The sequence below is a fragment of the Furipterus horrens genome, unplaced genomic scaffold, assembly GCF_987537825.1.
Source record: "Furipterus horrens unplaced genomic scaffold, mFurHor1.1.pri manual_scaffold_3, whole genome shotgun sequence".
Classification (NCBI taxonomy): domain Eukaryota; kingdom Metazoa; phylum Chordata; class Mammalia; order Chiroptera; family Furipteridae; genus Furipterus; species Furipterus horrens.
In genome coordinates this window covers 25,770,296-25,790,690 of record NW_028327173.1, presented here as the reverse complement: position 1 = coordinate 25,790,690, position 20,395 = coordinate 25,770,296, and the positions used below count along the sequence as shown (strand labels likewise).

At 38.9% G+C, this 20,395-nt stretch overlaps 3 protein-coding genes across 7 annotated transcripts in view; all 3 read left to right on the top strand.

The window, feature by feature from the left end:
- RHBDL2 (rhomboid like 2) overlaps window positions 1-3,065 on the top strand; it is a 45,638-nt gene extending 42,573 nt beyond the window's left edge. For 2 of the 5 annotated variants that reach the window (XM_090271567.1, XM_090271566.1), the window contains 2 exons: window positions 1,671-1,732; window positions 2,495-3,065. In XM_090271567.1, coding sequence (XP_090127693.1) covers window positions 1,671-1,732; window positions 2,495-2,674 — 242 coding nt within the window. In that variant the 3' untranslated portion in view covers window positions 2,675-3,065. The other 3 variants (XM_090271568.1, XM_090271569.1, XM_090271570.1) reach the window with 3 other exon arrangements.
- A 4,840-nt stretch (window positions 3,066-7,905) lies between these two features.
- On the top strand, window positions 7,906-9,822 carry GJA9 (gap junction protein alpha 9). The gene has a single exon (XM_090269158.1). The coding sequence runs from the start codon at window positions 8,070-8,072 to the stop codon at window positions 9,615-9,617; it is 1,548 nt and encodes a 515-aa protein (XP_090125284.1). The 5' UTR covers window positions 7,906-8,069; the 3' UTR covers window positions 9,618-9,822.
- Window positions 9,823-10,856: 1,034 nt separating this feature from the next.
- MYCBP (MYC binding protein) lies at window positions 10,857-17,700 on the top strand. Its single transcript, XM_090269159.1, has 5 exons — window positions 10,857-10,955; window positions 11,138-11,210; window positions 14,827-14,875; window positions 15,113-15,242; window positions 16,494-17,700. Exons 1-5 carry the CDS (start codon window positions 10,872-10,874, stop codon window positions 16,536-16,538), a joined length of 381 nt encoding a protein of 126 aa, XP_090125285.1. The 5' UTR covers window positions 10,857-10,871; the 3' UTR covers window positions 16,539-17,700.
- The last annotated feature ends 2,695 nt before the right edge of the window (window positions 17,701-20,395 follow it).

Genomic DNA, 20,395 nt, shown 5'->3' with positions numbered 1-20,395 from the left:
ATGATTGAAAATACCATACAGCCACATTTAGCCAGAACGTTGTGTAAAAGTCATTTACAATGAAACGAACATTGAGTACTTCCTAGACCTCAATTCCTGTCCAGTGACTTCAACGTCAATACAGTATTGAAAGGGAAAGGAGCCAGAACACATGGTGCTGAAGCTATTTTCCCAAAGGCAAGGACTAGGTCCTTCCATCTCCTAGGACATAGTGGCTCACTAAGTCCAGCACAGGGAATGGGGGGTGGGGGTGGAATGTGACAGCTGCATGAGATGTTTCCAAGTGCTGGTCATGTAGGGTGGAGTTCTAGGCCAAGAAACCTAGTGATCTCCTTTTGCAGCACAGACCTGACTTTTTATTTGTTTGTTTGTTTATTTATTTATTTATTTATTAGAGGGGAGAGAAAGGAAAGGAAGGGAGGAGAGGGAGAGGAACATCAATGTGCGAGAGATAAATCTATCTAGCTGGTCTTCCTGCTCCTGTCCTTGCTCCCCTGTGGTCTATTCCCTACATAACCATAAGAAAGAGCTTTTAAAAACCTAAGATAGCCCTGGTTGGTGTGGCTCAGTGAATTGAGCACCGGCTTGCAAACCAAAGGGTCACCGATTCAATTCCCAGGTAGGGCACATGCCTGGGTTGTGGGCCAGGTCCCCAGTTGGGGGTGTGCAAAAGGCAACCACACATTGATGTTTCTCTCCCTCTTTTTCTGCCTCCCTTCTCCTCTCTAAAAGTAAAATGTTTTAAAAAACCAAAAACCTAAGATAGATTGTGTCATAGATCATATCACTCCTGTGCTCAAATGCTTTCAAAAGCTTCCTATTACTCAGAATAAAAGTCAGAGTCCTTACAATAACCCTTAAGGCCCCCTATATGGTCTGTCCCCTGCTCATCACCTATTACTTTGTCCCTAATAGTGTCCAGAATCCCCTGCAAGTCTTGTTAAAACAGACCATGAGCCTCATCTTCAGAGTTTCTGGTTCATTAAGTCTGGGGTGGGCCTGAAAATACTAATTTCTAATAAGCTTCCAGGTGATATTGCTACTGTTGCGTTGGCAGGGGGACCACACTTTGTTTCTTTGTTTTTTTTGGGGGGGGACCACACTTTGAAAACCACCTACCCAATGAGATCAACTGCTTCCTGCCTTAGGGACTTTGCATTTGCTCTTCCCTCTGCCTGTCACTCTTATTTCAAAGGTCAGCATGGCTTGCTTATTTATCTCCATCAAAAGTCATTGCTCAGTGATATCCTCCCTGACTCTCTTCTTAAAGATCACACTCTACTCCCAGAATCCCCAGTTCTCCTTCCTTTGTGTTTCTCCACTGCACTTAGACCCACTTGACACACTGTATGTTTTGCTTGTTTGTTTGCCTCACTTAGCTTCATGAGATAGGGCTGATCTCACTCCAGTATGTCCACCACCTAGGACAGTGCCTGGCACAAAGGAGATAATCAATACTAGTTGAATAAATCTGAAAAATGGGATAATTGATAGTACCAATTTTGTAGGGTCATTGTGAGGATTAATGATTGTGAAGCTCTTAGAAGAGCACTTTGCAAAGAATAAATCTCAATGAATGTTAGCTGCTACCATTATTAGAGGGAAACCAAAAGCATTTGGTGTTATATTGTGGAGACTTTGATGCTCCATCAGGTTGCCTTTCCTTCTAGTTGCGTCGGACATGGGATTCGCTCTGTACCGAAGGTTCTTTGTTCCTGCAAATGGGTCACCGGTGAGTTCGGCTTATTATTTTGTCAATGAAAATTTGTTTACTTATCCTATCAATACCTAAAAAAGGGTCATCAAATAGGGGCAACAATTCTGTGATTTAGGGCAAATTTCCATCTGGAAGAAAATTGAGAAAATCAGACTTTGGGATTGTTCTTTTCACTTAACTCACTCATGGCCCTGACCACTGGCTCTGCTCCTCTGCATCTGCCCTGCTGGTAGCCATTCCAGAACAGGAGAGAAGGGATTTCACTGTCCACAGAGAATAAAAAAGCAGGTTGGAAATCAGCAATGACAACTTGGGTACAGATGAATTTACAATGTACAGAAAACTTACAAAGATTTCATTTTGTTGGAATTAGCCTTTGAATTTGGTAGCTTCTGTGTTTTAAATCTGACATTTCATTTATGCAGGATCAGATTATGCTGCTATAGAGATCTCTCAAGCAACTCAAGTCTATTCTCTTGGTTGGCTCTATAAAGATCCATCCAAAATGGGATGATGACCAAGAAGAATGAGAAACAATAGCTCTGTCTTATGTACTCACAGAGTCAGTGAAATGACATTTTCTAGCTTTGCATATTTTTAGAACATCTCCTCTCTGTGCACATGGAGTTTTTGTGTCTTTTGCTTGAGCTCCTTGTCCTTCAGATTTCTAAAACTCTTGTGTGATTGTGATGGTATTGTTTTGTAAGAGAGATGCAACTGAAATATGTAACTAGCATTTTTTTCACTTACTTCCATTTTTTCCCCTTTTCTCCCAAGGTGTCTTTTGCAGCTCACATTGCAGGTGGATTTGCTGGAATGTCCATAGGTTACACTGTGTTTAGCTGCTTTGATAAGACATTGCTGAAAGATCCACGGTTTTGGATAGCAATTGCAGCTTATTTAGCTTGTGTCTTATTTGCTGTATTTTTCAACATTTTCTTATCCCCAGCAAACTAATCTGCCCCTAACAGAAACCAATTAATAAAAAGAGCCAGCTGGGGAAAAAGAAAAAACAAAACGAAACTGGAGAACTCTATGAAGAAAGAGAGAAGTCCCAGCAAATGCTAACAATTTTAAAAGAAGGCGGACCACCACTGAAGTCAAGTCACCAGTTGCAAAGACTTCATTCAAAAGGACTTAGGTTTTAAGGAAGGAGCTTCAAATGCAAGGGGAGGGAAGAGGAAGGGAGAAAAGGGAAGTAAAAATGAGAAATGGGTCTTTCCCAGGCATATGGGGTGCATGCATGTATCCTCTAAAAGAGACTTGTTCTTGGAAGATATACTATAGAGAAGACTTGATAGAATCCACAAATACTGTACTATGCTGTTAATAAAAATTTTCATACTTGTGCCAGACTACTGATAATTGGTTCTGATCACTTACAGTTCCAGAGGATAGATCACTAAGGTGCTTTCTATAATTATTGCTAATCTTTTTTTTATTTAATTTTTTAAATCCTTACTTGAGGATTTGCTTATTGATTTTTAGAGAGAGGAAGGGTGGGGGAGAGAAAGAAACAGAGAAAGAAATGTTGATCGGTTGCCTCCTATCTGCACCCTGACTGGGGATCAAACCCGTAACCTAGGTGTGTGCCCTGACTGGTTATCAAACCGGCAACATTTTGGTGTTTGGGACCATGCTCCAACCAACTGAACCACATGGCCACAGCTATTGCTAATCTTTTTAAGAACCCAGAAAGGTGGCTATTCTTTGCATCTTAGAGAGGAGCACATGGAAACTTTTTTTTTTTTTTTAAGATTTTATTTATTTTTAGAGAAAGGGGAAAGGAGGGAGAAAGAGGGAGAGAAACAGTGATCAACTGCCTCTTGCATGACCCCAACCAGGGACGTGGCCCACAACCCAGGCATGTGCCCTGACCAGGAATCAAACCAGCAACCTTTCAGTTTGCGGGACAATGCTCAACCCACTGAGCTACACACCAGTTGGAGCAAAGACATGGAAACTCTTTTAAAAATCAAGTAAGTTGTCTAAGAGGGGGCACAATTTAAGATCGGTAATGACTTGAAAGCCCATACTCTCCGCCCCTACATGTCTAACCATGCCGTGTCCCCCCAAAACTTAAAGAATACTGGAGGAGTATAGGAATAAACATTTCTGTGGGTGCCCCAGGGATAGCAGAAATAACTTACAAGAGAAGAGAGAATTCTCTGGACTGCTAGTTTAAGATTCTAATAGCTTGTCTAGGATCCCAAGGAGCCTGGAACTGGCTTTCCAGTGCACACTATGTACCTGGCTCTGGATTCTCACCTCTGATAAGATTCTCATCCTTCACATGGCCAGTGGCTCTCCTAGGAGTGGCTAGTATTTATTTACAGAAGGTAAAAATGTCATAGCTGAAAGCTGAGATGCCTGTGTCATTTTCCTGTAGAGAACTCAGATTGTTGGCCATTCTTTTTCCAAAACAGTAGTTATATCTGAACATAGGAAATACACTTTTTCTTCTTTCATCAACATGTTTTATTTATAAACAGCCATCTAAACATGTTGCTGTATTCTGAAAGGAGTACCTACACTTAATATAGTGAGAAAAATATTCTAGCATTTTGAGAAGAGCTGATCTGAGATTTGTTTAAATTTCTTTTTAATTTGAATATGAGAATATGAGTATGTTCTTGGTTAAACAAAGATTTGAGCAAGAACTTAAAAAGGTAACTCCTCTTTATTCTCACTGCCCCCCACCCTCAAACTGCTTTCTTCCCTTGTGATGACCACTGTCAACAATTGGGTGTGTATTCTATACCTTTTTCTATCCAGGATGAGCAGAAAGGAGAATGTATTTTAGCCAATGGCTGACTTTACTCACTGCACTTTATTGCACTGAATCTGCTCTACATCCCAAAGGGACAAATTCAGAAAACAAGTTGAAGATGGCCCTGGTATAACTCCCCCTAAGCATGAGGTGCTTCTCAGACTTACCTAAACTAAGAAAGGTTTGGGTTAACAATCTCTCTGTTTTAGCTAATTAAATATACATGTGAAATGTAGGTTTTAACAGGATAAAAAAAGTTATACTACATGTATTGTTTTGTAACTTGCTTTATAATGTGACAGATCTTTCTGTTTGTAGAGATACTTATTCTCTGAGTTGCTGAATGATAAAGATACACAAGTTGTTGCTGATTTTTTACATCACCAACTGTGTATACAGTGTATCTCTGAGTATGTTTTGCTGAACGAGTACTTCAGGCATCCAGAAACATAAATGCTATGTTAATTTGGATAAATTTAAACTGCCTTTTAGATAGCTGTATCCATTTATAGTCTTACAGTATATGAGAGTAACAGTTTTCTCATATTTTTCCAAAAGCAGATATTATAAATCTTTGAAAAAGTTGCATTTTGATAGTTAAAAATGTTTTATTTTAATTTGCATTTCTCTGAGTACTGAGGCTTAGTGTTTTTCAACTTTGTTAATAATATATTACACATAATATATAATTTATATAATATACAAATATGAGTATATATATATATATTTTTTCCCTCCCTGATGAAATGTTTGTGTTTAATCTGAAAAGTAGCTATTAGTTTCCAACAAGCCCAGGGAAGAGACACTCACCTGCCATAATGAATATACCAGATCACTGGCTCTGAGGACAGACCTTTAATGACCTAACGGCCAATGTAATTAATAATAGGAAAGTGGACAGAGCAACAGCATTCATCCATGAAATCGGACATGACCCATTGATTATTAAGATTGATGACTTTATCTAGTCAGAAAGATTTTTTGGCACTAGAAATATTGTTCATATGACCAAACACTGTGATTGTCCTATTGGGTTCCCCAGAGGGCAAAATTACTATAAAAAAGCTTAATTTGGGGTTCATAACTTTAGTCTTCTAAACTGTGCTGGGTTATTAGAAATACTCAAGTATTTTTATCTGTGTTGTTCAGTAAAGCAGCCATTTGGCACAGGTAGCTTACATAAGCCACATTGCCAGAGCTCAAAAGCTACATGTGGCTAGGGGCTACCTTATTGGACAGTGCAGATAGAGTCTATTTCAACATTGGTGCAAAAGATTCTTTTGGACAGACTGTTTTAGAAGCAAGAATGAGCTGAAAGGGAAATGCATTTTAGCTGGTGGCTGATTCATTCACTCACTGAACTGAATGGAACCTGCTCTACACCTGCAAAGGGCAAATTCAGAGAACGAGTTGAAAATGGATGTGGTATAACTTCTAAGAATGAGTTGCTTCAAATTTATCTAAGCTAAAAAAGGTTTGTGTTAATCTCTCTTTTAGTTAATTAAGAGCCATTTAAACTTTTTCTTTTTTTGCTTTTGAATTCTCTAATACTGTATCTATATATACTAGTATTCATGTCATTTGCTATGAAAGCTTTAGAACCTAAGATTTGTAGTGAAATAATACTGTTCCTTCTTTCAGTAAATACTATGCCCTTTAAGGGGAAAAAAAATCTTTTATTTCTGTTTGTGATTGGAAAAGTAAAGTGCTCATGGTAAGAAAAAAATCGAGTCAGTTGTACTCATACTACCCATAGATGACAGTTAACATTTTGATAAATATCCTTCTACGCTTTTTCTATGCATCTCTACATTTAAGTAAATTTACAGTAATGGGGCCATTCTATTCTATTTTATAACCTGAATGTCACGGAAACAATTTATGAAGTCTTTTTATATTAACACATATTTATCATTTCTACTGTTTGCATAGTACCACACTGGATGTGGTACTATGTCTTTCTTGTATTGATAATTATTTTGGATGTTTTCAAGCTATGATTACTACCATCAATAATATCTGCTTACACTTTAAAGTGCTTCGGATTGTTGGGTCAAAGAGTATATTATTGTTAACAAAGTTAAATAGAAATGTTCTCTATCTGAGGAATACAACTAAATTTTAGATGGTTGATGATTTTTAAGTCTTTTTTAACTACATAAAGCTTTCAAAAAGGCTCTAACCAGTTATTTAAAAAGCCAAAACTATCACTATTTAAATAATTAAACATTTAAGAGAAAACAGATGATTTCTTAATGTTTTTCATGTAAGTTTCTTAAATATGCTTCAAGAGAAAAAAATAACAGTTTAGTAAAAAGTTAAGACCTGACTTTAAAGCCACATTGATTGAATTTAAATTCCAGTTTTAGCTGTGGCTTGGATAATTTAAGGTGTGTCTAAGTTTCCTCATTATAAAATAGGGAAGCAATATGCCTACCTCATAGGGTTTTTGTGATGAACGTTATCCTGTAGCTTTAATATCCCTCTACATTGTTTGATTATGTAACATTCCCCTTTCAATAAGGGGTATAACACATATATTTATACGTTAAATGAAAGTGAACGAAAACATTCATTCTTCTTTCTTTCCTTTGAGATATATTTTCCTCTTTGATACCCTAGGATACCAACCTTAATATAAAACCTACTGGCTGATAATTCAAGCCATGTAAATTATAACTTGTCCCATTGTTCCCTCCACAAAAGCAAGCTACTTGTCCTAAATAGGTCAAATACTGTTACAATGAAAATTTCTATACTACCATCACCACACCAATATTCCACTTATTTCAAGTAATATCTAATAACATCCTGGTAGTATAAAATAGTTGAGAAGTTCTGGAGTTAATTTTAAGATGATAAAAATTTATAGTATTTTTCATAGGAAAGTATAAGGATTTTATGAATATTCATAAGTATACTACTGAAATGATTTCTGAAAATGTTCAAAACTACCATAAAGAAACCAGAATTTAGATGTTTAAGTGTGGATTAAAAAACTAATTAAATTCTTATAGCAGGAGCCAGACCTGTTTCTTCTGGTTTCATTAAATGCTATAGCTTACTGAATTATGCAATGAAACACGTTCATTTTCCTTTGTGTATTAATGAGATTTTAAAAGCACTGACTTTGGTTATACCTTTTATACAAAATAATCTTAACAGGTTTGTAAGATTAAATCAGTAGTTTTAGGAATCTCTTCAAAAGCTCTGAGTTGAAAAAATAAATAAAACAACAAACTTTATGTAGAAAGACTCCTTTCTTACAGGAAGTCCTATGGTTCTATTCTTTGTAGAGATTATATAAACCCCTTCCCAGTATCATGCTTTCCCCCCCATAATTTTGCAGTATGAGGTCTAAAGGTAAGTGAATTTAAATTTCTGATATCTTAAATATATTCTTGGTAACAGATTATCACAACTCTCTAGGGAAAAAGCAAAGCAACCAGCACACTGATAGAGTGATGCTTTGTTCATATTTTGGCCATAGGTTTGCTTTAAGAAATAGCACGCCGTCAGAATGGAAGACTTTATGCCTCCTAGTTGATGGGGTTCAGAGCTAAGATGGTGGACTAAACAAACATGGGGGACTGGAATTTCCTTGGAGGCATTCTGGAGGAAGTTCACATCCACTCCACCATGATTGGAAAGATCTGGCTCACCACCCTGTTCATATTTCGTATGCTTGTTCTGGGTGTAGCAGCTGAAAATGTCTGGAATGATGAGCAGTCTGGCTTCATCTGTAATACAGAACAAGCTGGCTGCAGAAATATATGCTATGACCAGGCTTTTCCTATCTCCCTCATTAGATACTGGGTTCTGCAGGTGATTTTTGTGTCTTCACCATCCTTGGTCTATGTGGGCCATGCTTTGTATCGACTGAGCGTTCTGGAGAAAAAGAGGCAGAAGGAGAAAGTTCAACTGAGAGGAGAACTGGAGGGGGTAGAGTCTGAAATATCTGGGGATCGGAGGAGACTGAAGCAAGAACTTTGTCAGCTGGAGCACAGAAAACTTAATAAAGCTCCACTCAGAGGAACCTTGCTTTGCACTTATGTGATACACATTTTCGCTCGCTCTGCAGTTGAAGTTGGGTTCATGATTGGACAGTATCTTTTATATGGATTTCATTTAGAGCCTCTATTTAAATGTCATGGTTATCCATGTCCAAATATAATTGATTGTTTTGTCTCAAGACCAACAGAAAAGACAATATTCCTATTATTTATGCAATCCATAGCCACTGTTTCACTTTTCTTAAATGTCCTAGAAATTTTCCACCTAGGCTTTAAAAAGATTAAAAGAGGGATTTGGAGACAATATAAATTGAAGGATGAGCATAATGAATTCTATTCAGACAGGTCAAAACATCTTGCCAAATACCAGAGCACCCCTGCAAATTCACTGAAGCAACTCTCTTCTGCACCCGATTATAATCTGATAGTGGAAAAGCAAACACACAAAACAGTGTATCCTAGTTTAAATTCCTCTGCATTTCAGGTAGATTCTGACCATCACAATAGGAATGATGAAAAATGCACTTTGGATGGACAGGAAACTGTATCTTCTAATGAGATGTATACACTTAGTACTACCTGTAGTCATATTCAACCCACTGACTCCAGTACTAAAGAAAACACTTATAAAATACCTGGAAATGGAACTAATGGTAACCAGTTAAAGAAAAAAACAGAAATTCATGGCAAAGATAGCAAAAGGAACCAGTACCCTACAGGTCACTGTTTTATTCCAGGTGTTGCTATAGATCTGGACAACCACGTGGAGCAGTCACCCCAAACAGCTTTTTCTCTGCCAGTGAACTGCACAGGGACACCGAGCTGGCTTCATGCTACATGGAGTCCCTCTACAGAAAATAAAAATTGGGTGTCACCTCCTAAAAGTAGCCTTAGGGGTCAGTTCAGAGGAGGCACAATCAGAACTCTTCCTCCTTTAGAAGGAGAATTCCAACCACTTGACATTCCAGACACTCCTGATTCTTTGGGAGAGGCAGAGGGGTCCTCCGGATCTGAGCTGGTCAGAACCTGCAGTAATCTTACTGCATGTCCTTCAAATCAGTTAGTGTTGCCAACAAACAATCTCAGTAGGCGGGCTCCCGCAGACCTTCAGATCTGAACAACTGTTGGCTTTTAGACATTCTGTAAATTACATTATTACAGAAGTAGCCTTGTGATAGTAGAACACGGAGAAAACAGATAAGGACAGCTCTAAAGACCACGTGTTAAAGATGGACAAAGGCAAATCCATTTTAAAAAGGGAAAAACAGTTCCAATTCTGAATTGTGAAGAGGTAGCTTTAAAAACAATAGCAAAGTTATCAAATCGGGATTACTTTTCCCGTAACTCCCTTTAGAATTTGTGAAAACTATGTTTAGAATTGAGCCTACATGGATTTGAATCAGATTTTTCTTTGAAGGGATCGCAATCCTTGGGAGATTGTTCTTGATGTATATAATTCCTTTTAGCTACGTATCTTTTATTTGTGAGCACTGGTTCAATTTTGTTTGCTCCTGGGACTTAGTTTTCATTATAGACTTCAACCTGATGTATCGGAGTATAACCATAACGTTGTTATCCAGTAAATAAAAATCTTTAAAAGGTTGGTGGCTTTCTTTGACCAGTTTACGGCATCGTGATTCAGTGCCCAGACTGAAGTTTTGGTCCCACTCCTAACTGGTCATCTACCTCGTCACTTTACTAACATTACCTATCTTACGGGTACAGTGTGAAAATTAAAATAAGAAACACGCGTTTAATACAGTACCTGACACACAGCGTTTAAAATTGCTAGCTATTATTGTCACGTTAATGTTCATCCTCCGCAGGCCCACATTCAGCAACAAAACAAGGAAATTCCAAACGTAAAAGCTAGAACCGAAAACATACGATTCTAAACACACTCCTTAAGCCATTGGAAATCTAAGGGTCGCCCTGAGTCAGTTGTGGGCACTTTTATAGGGTGACAGCCAAGAAGCCAGCACATACATACAGGTTACCCCGGCTTCCGAGGTCCCAGTTGAGGGAGGCCGCCCACTATCTGTACCGGGAGATCCTTCCCAGGGTAATAGACTTAGTGTTCCGGGGTTTCGCAGGCTCGCCCCGGGACGCCACTCCCATCTTTGGTCCCACTAGGACGCTTGTCCGGAGTTACCCAAACCCGGCTTCTCTCTAAGCAACCGAGCAGCGGCAGGGACCGGAAGAGGAAAGAAAGTGCTTGTCAGGGTAGCAAGATAGGCGGGCTTACGCAGACTCTCTCGGCTCAGCTCACCATGGGGCGTTCAGAGCGTCCTGGTCGTCATGAAAACAGGTCACACCCCAGTCATCCCGGACCGTAGTTGGCGTGTACGCAGGCGCGCGCGCCCTTCCGCGCATGTGCAGTGCTGCTCAGAGCCCGCCAGCCACGGTCTCCGGCGCCAGCTACGCCGCTGCCGCTGTCACTATGGCCCATTACAAAGTGAGGGGGCGTGCGGGCGGTGGCCAGCCGCGGGTCGGCTCCGGGTGGGAGTTGGGGCGCGCGCGCGCGCGCAGGTTTTGGGGGTCTGAGGTAGCGATGCGGAGGCGGGTTTGTCGCACTCCCAGCACCTTCTTCCTGCTCCGGCCCCCAGTTTCGGCCACTGACCCGCCGTGTCTTCTCAGGCCGCCGACTCGAAGCGCGAGCAGTTCCGGAGGTACTTGGAGAAGTCAGGAGTGCTGGACACGCTGACCAAGGGTGAGTATGGGTTAGGAGAAGGTTCCTAGTGTCCTCGTCGTGCTCCTCAGGGCTGCGTCCCTGACGGTCCGTGGCTTGCGGAAGGAGGGAGTACAGGTGGGACCCGTCCAAGGTCCAGCGAGGTGAGCCTTGGGGCTCGGCGCACGCCCGACTACCGGCCGCGGCCTGGGCCCGGATCGGGTAGCCTAGCTCACTCTACCACTCCCCTTGCCGGGAGTGAAACTCTTGCAGCTGTTGCAGAGTCTCTTCAACTTCCGTTGCTTTGCCTGGAGCAGCCGCTGTGGGCATGTTTGCTAAAGAGCTTGAGATCCCAATTCCTCCCGCTTTATAGTTTATACGGAGTCTTCAAAGTCCTGTTAAAACATTTAACCTCGAACATTCAAGTGGTAAATTTTACAGATTTTAAAGTGTGCTATGAAGTAGCTGAGTCTAATCCCCAAAGTGGGCGATTCATACATAGTCAATTAGGCTGTGGCTTTTCTTTATTTATTTTTAGAGGGGAAAAGAGGGAAACATCAATGTGTGGTTGTCTCTCGCGCGCCCCCAACTGGGAGACCCGGCCCGCAACCCAGGCATGTGTCCTCACTGGGATCCAATGGGGAGACCCTTTGGTTTGCAGGCCGGCACTCAATCCACTGAGCCACACCAGCCAGGGCAGGCTGTGGCTTTTCAACCCCTATTTCGTTGTCCATCTGAGTTCCTATACTGTGTAGATTTCATAATTAAAGTAGAATTACAGATTAAGGAGTTTGAGAGCTCATTAAAATGATTTTGTTTTCACTTTTTAAAATGGAAGCTGTTAGTTACACTGTGTGTCTTTCTCCTGGGTTCAAGAACTAAGTGAGGGTGCTTGAGCTGCAGGGTTTCAAGAGCTAGTGGGGGTACTGCTTATTTCATTGGCTCAGCAGTGATCTGAATGCCCAGGGATGAGGACCTGGGTCCATACGAGAAGGATAGTAAGTGTCTGGGAAATAATTTGATAACTGCTCTTTGGCCAGAAGCAAAGGTTAGGATGTAGTTCTAAGAGAAGAACAACTCCGTGTTTTAGCAGAAAGCAGGGCTTTTAACTCCCAAGCATGGACTGGTAATTTTGATTTGGCTACCTACCTTGGAAGGATTCAGGTACTAGTTTCTCTGCCTCTTCGCAAATAAGTTTAAACAAACTTTAAGGGACTACTATGCGAAAGCCTTGTCCTCTGTTGTTTACGGAAGTGTCACTGATTCTTGGAGACCCTCTCCCCTCAAAGTCCACAGGTTCCTTTCTTTCATATATTTAACCATTTCATTCAGATCTATGTTCTAGGTACTGGAAACACAGCAGTGGAAAGAAAAATTCCCTGCTGTAAATGAGCTTATATCCTAGTCGGGGAAGACAAAATAATGCATAGTGTCAGCCTGTGGTAGTAGATAAAGAGGGATGGGTGTGCCATTTTCTGTAGGATGGGTGGTGGGGGGAGGCCTCTCTTAAGTCGTAACATTTGAGCAGAGACCTGAATGCTGTAATATCTGATGTTAGGAGTTCCGGGAAGTGTAAAGAGGCCAGAGTGGATGGATGGAGTAAGAGAAAGGTAGAATGGTAAAGGGCAGATAAGTGACCCTTGTGGGAGGTGACTGAAGATGTACATACAGCCTTGTGGCCATACATGGATTTTTCTTCACAAGAGATTGGAAACCTCTGGCAGCTTTTCCCTTGCTCACATCTACTGGTACCTAATCCCTCAGCCTCCCTACACTTCCAGTTTCCTAAGTAACATCAGACAACTTAACATGCTATCTATTGACGTGATCTATTTCAAATTTGATTTTCAGCTTCAAACATAGGTACTGTACATAGATTTAATTTATAATTTTTATCTAGCTTATTTCCAAGAGGATTTGAAACTGCTTCTAACATTAAAACACTAAAAGACAGGATGGCTAAAGATAAAGATGATAAATCATTTGAAAGAAGAGGCATTTTAGTTATTTTGAGCACTGTATCAACCTATAAAAATCCTGGCTGTTAAGGCAAGAAGGGGAACATTGGGTATAGAATTTTTCTTGCCTGATTAAAAGGAAGTATATTACATCTATAGAAAAGCACAGAAAACTTGACATTTACATCGTGTTCTTTAATTATCAACCTTGTACCGCTGACATAAATTTAAAAGTTGAAAGAAATGGGATGGGGAAAGACGAGGAAGAAAGGATAAAATTAGGATTCAGTAGAGATCAGTGGAAATTAATGGAAGAAAAAGAAATTTGAGTATATATTTAAAGAAAAGTAGTAAGTAGAGGAATTAAAGGGTACTGTAACATATTGAAAGGGGGGTTGAGGAGAGGGTAGCAGTGATGTAAATATAACAATTTCTCAAAAAATAGTGTTGTAAGAATATTTAGAGAGATGAAGAGTAACTACCAGAACTCAAAGTAGTTGCCCATTTGAGTATTTCCATACTATATTATTTTGATGCGTATTAAAACTCTAAAAGGGAAGCACATAAGTTGGTTTACAACAGAAGTTAACTTGCGACCTAGATATGCACATTTTTTGCATGTAGTTATTATTATTATTATTATTATTATTATTATTATTATTATTATTTTGGCTTTATCAGATTTTTCAAAGGGGCCCATGCATAAAATAGTTAACCACTGGTTTAGAGATTTTTATCTGAGTTGTAAATCCTAGTAGGAGTTTGTTCAATAGAAGATGAGCAGAGTAGTGCTGATATGAGCTATTGGATATGAAAACACTAAAGTTATGTTTTAATGTTGATTTGAGCATGTTAATTACTGGTAAAATTTTTGGTTGGTGGTTATTTAGCATGTTATGTATGAAACTCATTCTTTAAGAACATTTTGAATTCAAAATTTTCAGTGATTACTATAGCTATGTTGATTCTCCCCTACATTTTTCTCCAGTTTATCTACCATGTCTTCACCCCTATATTACTCTAGTGCAGGTCACTATTTTTTTTAAGCCCTCACCCAACGATATGTTTATTGATTTTTTTTACAGAGAGAGGAAAACGGGGGAGGTGGAGAGAGAGAGACAGAGATAGAGACAGAGACAGACAGACACACAGGTTAACTGGTCGCCTCCCCCATGCGCCCCAACTAGGGATTGAACCTGCAAACTTTTGGTGTATGAGACAATGCTCCAATCAACTGAGCCACCCAGCCAGGGCCAGGTCACTGTCTTTTTCAACAGGATTACCACATCAGCCTCTTAACTGCTCTTCCTACCTTTATTCTTGTCCCACTTGTTGATTTTTCACATAGCAGTAAAGAGTGACTATGTCACCCTCCTGCTTAAAATGTTTCTGTGCCTGTTCTTAGGATCAAAGTCCACCTGAACTTGCAGGTTAGGTGCTCTTCCAGTGTGCTACCATAACCTGTTATCCTGATTGCTCCTTAATTCTGTTTGTGTCTAGTTCCTTACTTATCTTTTGCATTAGACTGTAAATTCATTGAGAGCAGGGACTGTGTCTGTCTTATTCACTATGGTATGGACACTCCTAGCAATGTGCTTGACATATAAAAGGCACTTAATATAGACTGAGTTATAGAATATAATTTCAGCTATTCAAATTTAAGACTTTAATTGTTGCTTTTTCTGCTTTTCGATTTGCAGTACTGGTAGCCTTATATGAAGAACCAGAGAAACCTAATAGTGCTTTGGAGTATCCTTTTCATCTTTCAAGTCAGAAAAAGGCCTTATTTTTTGTAACTCTTATTTTTTCACATAGTTAACTTTTAAAATACTTTGGATTACTGAAAAATTTACTTTCCTTTGAATTTTTGGACGATGATCTGTGTAAATATGGGTGGTGGGGTGGGGTGACTTTGATCAGAGATGCTTCTCTGGGCTATTTCATTACTTTTATTCAACTCAAGTAAATCCTTAACTTTGAGATTAGTTTTTTGAAGCATCACTTAGGAGCTGCTACCCCTGAAAATCCAGAAATAGAACTGCTTCGCCTAGAATTGGCAGAAATGAAAGAGAAATATGAAGCTATTGTAGAAGAAAATAAAAAACTGAAAACAAAGGTAAATTTTTAAAAAGAATTCATGTTAATAATTGCACCTTTAGTTAAAATAATTTCACCTATTATTAATAATAATTGATAAATTCATGTTAGTGATATTAATATGATCAAAACCTCACTAAAATGGACAGTAGGAGAGAGAGGATGGTGAATATCAATCTCAATTAATGGCAAGGCCAAGCTGATACCCTGTCTGGAAAACAACAGACACATTATAAATAGGAGGGTCAGCAAAGTGTGGTCAAGAAGAGGTTCTTGGGAACCTACATCAACAAAAAGATGAGAATATTGGTTATTGCTACTTCCAGAAGTATATGGAGATTTCGGAGTCTTAAGCAGTTGATTTAAGTTACTTTGTGAATGGCATCTCTTAAGAGTTGTGCAGTGCACAGTCTGCCTAGTCACGTGGTGACCAGGAAATGTGTTAGTGTACCTCTGTAAATTTGTTTGCACTTAATTTTGTTTAGTGCTGAAGTTTTTTCTTTGTTTAAACTGTGAGAATTTTCATAAACTTCAAATTAGTCAGCTAAGTCCTTGAGGTTTCACTACATGCTGAATCATATAATGCATTTTACATTACTTGAGGAATTTCTTACAATGTGTTTTATTTTCTCAATAACATTGCAAGATAAGTGAAACAGGTACACAGACAGGTGAGGAAACTACAGTACAGTGAAGCCTTGTTAGCTTCTCAAATCTGACAGCTGAATTGAACAGTCTTAGCCTAGAGTTCTTCCAGGGTAGTAACTTAGCATAAAAGAAACTGCAGTATCTAAATTACCAAGAGTCCACAATGTACAAATACCAGTTAACTCTTGGGCACCTCTTAAATCAAAGACATTAGCAGGTCTTACTTGACTGGCTAGTTTCATCAATGTCACATAATTTGTTTTTTCTACTTTGTAGGAGAAAGTTCAGTAAGTTTCTGGTGGAGGGAAAGAAAGTACCTTATTATAAGTGACAACATCTTTGGGAATATTATCAATTATTGCATATCAATGTTTATCAGTGTAGCCATAAACTGGAATTAAATTTAAGTTTCCTAGTAATATTAAAGGTTTATATGAAAAGCCTTCATTAGGTTTGAGTGTATTAAACCTTAAATCATTGAATGGCTTAATGATTTAAACATAAACTTACTGATTGAATAATTAAATTGAATATAATAGTTAACTTTTTGTTACCATTAAGTTTGTTTTTTTACCTCATTTAGAATAAAATTCACTTAAACTCCTCTGTCTTTGCTCTATAGCTTGCTCAGTATGAACCACCTCAGGAGGAGAAGCGTGCTGAATAGGATTCTTCTCAATTGAAAAGACACTGAAAAATGGTTTTGTAAGACTTGAATAGTTTGTATAGTATATAATCTTTTCTGAACAGATGCTATAGAACTCTTTTAATATGTTAAATTCACCTATCACACTTTAACTGTTATAAACACATATTCTTAGAATCACCAATAAAAACTCAATATAACTTTCTTTGGGTCTTAAAAGCAGGAGAATCCAAAGTGAATCCGGAAAAAAAATCTAAACAGCCATCTAATTCATTACCTTAAAAGACATTCTGTTTACTAGTCTGACTAGGAATGGTGGTACTGGTTGTATCTTAGCCAAGGAAGGTTAGCTGTTCCTTGGTTTAGTTCAAGATATGAGCACAAGTACAGTCATTCTTTAAAATGAAGATGACACTGTTTATATTCTCTGTCGGCAGCTGGAGAGCTGTGTGACATGAGATGCTTTTGCATGGGTTTCTATAAATCTTTTACTCATTTATATACAGAACAAATAACTTCTTTGCCACCACTTTGCCTTAGGTAACCGTGTGTGTGCCAGTTTGAACTCTGACACCACGTTTTCCTTCTATGCAATCATGCCCTGTTTGATAATGTTGCCTTGCTTGCTCTGTGCTTCAATAGGTCCTACTTGCACATTGGCCTCTCTATGTTAATTTTCAATTTGCTATAATAGCAGTTACCCTAATTTAACTTATATAACTTTAAACAGGATCACACTGTTCCCCTGCCTTCTTAGTTGTTCAGTTGAGCACAGAACAGAGGCAATATAAAATTCTGGGTTCATGCACAAGCTGGGAGAAGGGGAATGAGCCATATATCGTGAAAAATTATAGTTTGCGGGTATAATTATATAGTGCTTTCTTTTCTCAAAAAAGTATTTTTCTAGCCTTGAATTCATTTTATCTTCATTATCCCTGTGAAGTAGGTAGGGCAAGTATGAGGGGAGGTTGGTTGCTGAATTTTTAGGTCAATGACTGATATTAATACAAACTATTTACTAACTGTAGAACCTTGGGCACATCAGTTAACTGCTCTGAGATTCATTTTCCTCATCTGTTAAGTGAGAAGAATAATATCTGTGCTGCCTACCTCACAGGGTTGTTGTGAGGGTCAAATGGAATGTATATGAAAGATTTGTAAATGGTAAAGCACTATATTCTTGTTTGTTAGTCCTTTTCCTTTATTTTGGAAGACCTACAGACGATGTTTTGTTTTCTTCATCGTTTTTTCCTTACTGATTGACTGACATTAAGTACTCCTATTTCATGTATTATCCTGTCCCAGTTAAGAGAATCTGTCTTTATTTTTTGGTTAAAAGACACACAAACAAAACAATCCACTGAAAGTTGGGTTTAACTAGCAAAAGTTTCAACACCTGCTAGAAAATGACTAAGCCAATTGTAAGGGCATTTTAATCAATACATTGGCAGGAATGTGGCAATGGTCTGTGCCTCTTCCAGTCACAAGTTTGTTTTTGGAGGGGGGCCAGATACTGTTGGAAGAACATTCACTTGAATTGGTTTATCTTTTACTAGTCTGAGTGCCTCCTACATGGACAGCAGTGGGCTGAATGCTGGGTGTTACAAAAATGAACTTGAAATTAGTTATAAGACATGTATACGAGTAATTACAGTGTGGACTAGGATGTGCTAAGAGTCATAATAAAACATGGCCCCATAGGGGTTTTGGAAGAGGAGACTTGGCTTCTTCAAGCAGTTGGCATGACAGTCCCTTTGTGGATACAGACTAGTAGAAATTTTTTTTTTCTGGTAGTTAACCCTCATTGCTTTTTTCCCCTTGGGACTAGTATTAATATCTGTGTAAGTCAGGTGGCTGTCTCTTGTACCATCCTTTTGGACAGAATGGAAACCTGTGGGTTTGATAATCACACTTTTTGGTGGCACTGACCTGCTAAACTGCTGTACCAGTCATTGCTATTTAAGAATTCAGGATCAGCCTGGCCTCTGGAGGTCCTCTTCAACATTCCTATCAATGATTTGGATATAGACAGTATACAAGAAGAGGTTGAATGGAGTACAAAAAGGATCCCATCCATTCAGTTCCTGCTATGTTCAGCTAACTTACCTATGAAATGTAGATTTCATATCTTGCATACATCACAAGGTTATTGTAAGGATCATATGTAATATAATGGATGTAAAGTACCTTGCAAATTATAAAGGACTACATATGGGTCAGATGGTAGTAATGCCAAATCTGTAAGTGCCACAGAGTTGGAAGGGATGGTTGGTAGACTATATTGAAACAATCTTGAAAATGCTTAACAACTTGGAATACTCAAACTTCTGGGCCCAAACAGGAAAGCTGAAACACAAGGTTTATATTTAGGCTTAAAAAATGCAGTTATACAAGTTTAGGCACCAGGATTGTTATACTTAGGTTAAAAAAATGCAGTTATACAAGTTTAGGCACCAGGATTGTTATACTTAGGTTAAAAAAATGCAGTTATACAAGTTTAGGCACCAGGATTGTTATACTTAGGTTAAAAAAATGCAGTTATACAAGTTTAGGCACTAGGATTGTTGACAAAGTATTAGTTCCAGTGATTATCAGTGGGGCCCACTTGAACTTTATGAATATTTTTTTAAAAATCCGTTCTGGAAAACATTAATAGATTTACTGTCCAAGTGCTAAGCAGTTATTCTGAAGGCTGTATTGATCAGTATTGCATTTTAGGTGCCAGACATCTTGACAAACATTGACGAGCTCAAATGCATATAAAGGAGAGTGACCAATGAAAGGCATTTGAAAACATAAGGCTGTGCTAAGATGGTAGCCATAACCACATTGGCATTTAAAACTATAATAAAATTGAAAATTCAATTCACTAGTCACACTAGTAACATTTCACATGGTCAATCCACACTGGCTACTATACTGACCAGTACAGATGCAGAACATTTTTATCATACTGTTCTTCTGGACGTCACCATAAAAGGAATGGTTGAAGGAACTACGTATGTTTAGTGTAGAACAGAAAAGATTTAGTGGATAATGAAGACTATGATCTAAGGCTGTCATGATAGAGAAGACTACTCCTGTGTTATTCCACTGTAAACTCTAGGTATTATGATTTTTGGCCTGAATAAGAGAATTTTAAAGTTTTACCACAGTGGAATTGGCTCCCTTTTGAGATAGTGAGCCCTCTTCTCTTGGAACTATTGAAGTGTATGCTGTATGTCTATCAGATGCTGTACAGTGGCTCCTCTTTTAGGTGAGAGGTTGGATTAGATCTCTAAGGATGTGTCCTACCTTTAACCTCGAGATTCAGACATAACAAAGTCCCACACCTGCAGGAACATGCTTTCCCTTTGTAATCACAACGTTAGCTTCCTTGGAAGATCAGTACCACCCTACCACCCCTACTTTAAGAGGAATATCCTCTTTTTGTCGAATTTCCCATTCTAAAACCTGACTGTCAAGGGTGAAAATTCCTCTAGCTTTCTCAAACATTTGGTGACAAGTATTTCTTTTGATCTGCTTTCATTATTTATTCCTTTGGTCTCTGGGGTGGGAGGGAGAATGCAATCTATGCGGGAAGCGGGGGCAAAGAATTACTGGAGTCGACTTTGACTAGATGGGAAGGAGGAGAAATCGAGTCAATGTTGAGTTTGAAGTGGTAGCAGTATCCACTGTCCGTGACTTGCTGAAGTAAGAGATGTTCTGCCTGCTAGAACGAACTATATCACATTCTTGACTGTCTCATTTGAGGCTCTGCCCTCACTCTGGCTGGCTCCGCCTCCATACCTTTGCATTTCCCAACCTTATCCACCCATCCAACCATAGATCAGCTCCTTGTAGACTTTCTCATCCTCTCGACTCCCGAGCATATTATC

Excerpts from the sequence above, each read along its gene's own strand:
- MYCBP (XM_090269159.1), top strand. The coding sequence starts at position 10,872 with ATGTGCAGTGCTGCTCAGAGCCCGCCAGCCACGGTCTCCGGCGCCAGC. Across the intron at positions 11,211-14,826 it reads GCTGGACACGCTGACCAAGG|TACTGGTAGCCTTATATGAA; the intron begins GTGAGTATGGGT and ends TTCGATTTGCAG. Across the intron at positions 15,243-16,493 it reads ATAAAAAACTGAAAACAAAG|CTTGCTCAGTATGAACCACC; the intron begins GTAAATTTTTAA and ends TTTGCTCTATAG.
- GJA9 (XM_090269158.1), top strand. The coding sequence starts at position 8,070 with ATGGGGGACTGGAATTTCCTTGGAGGCATTCTGGAGGAAGTTCACATC.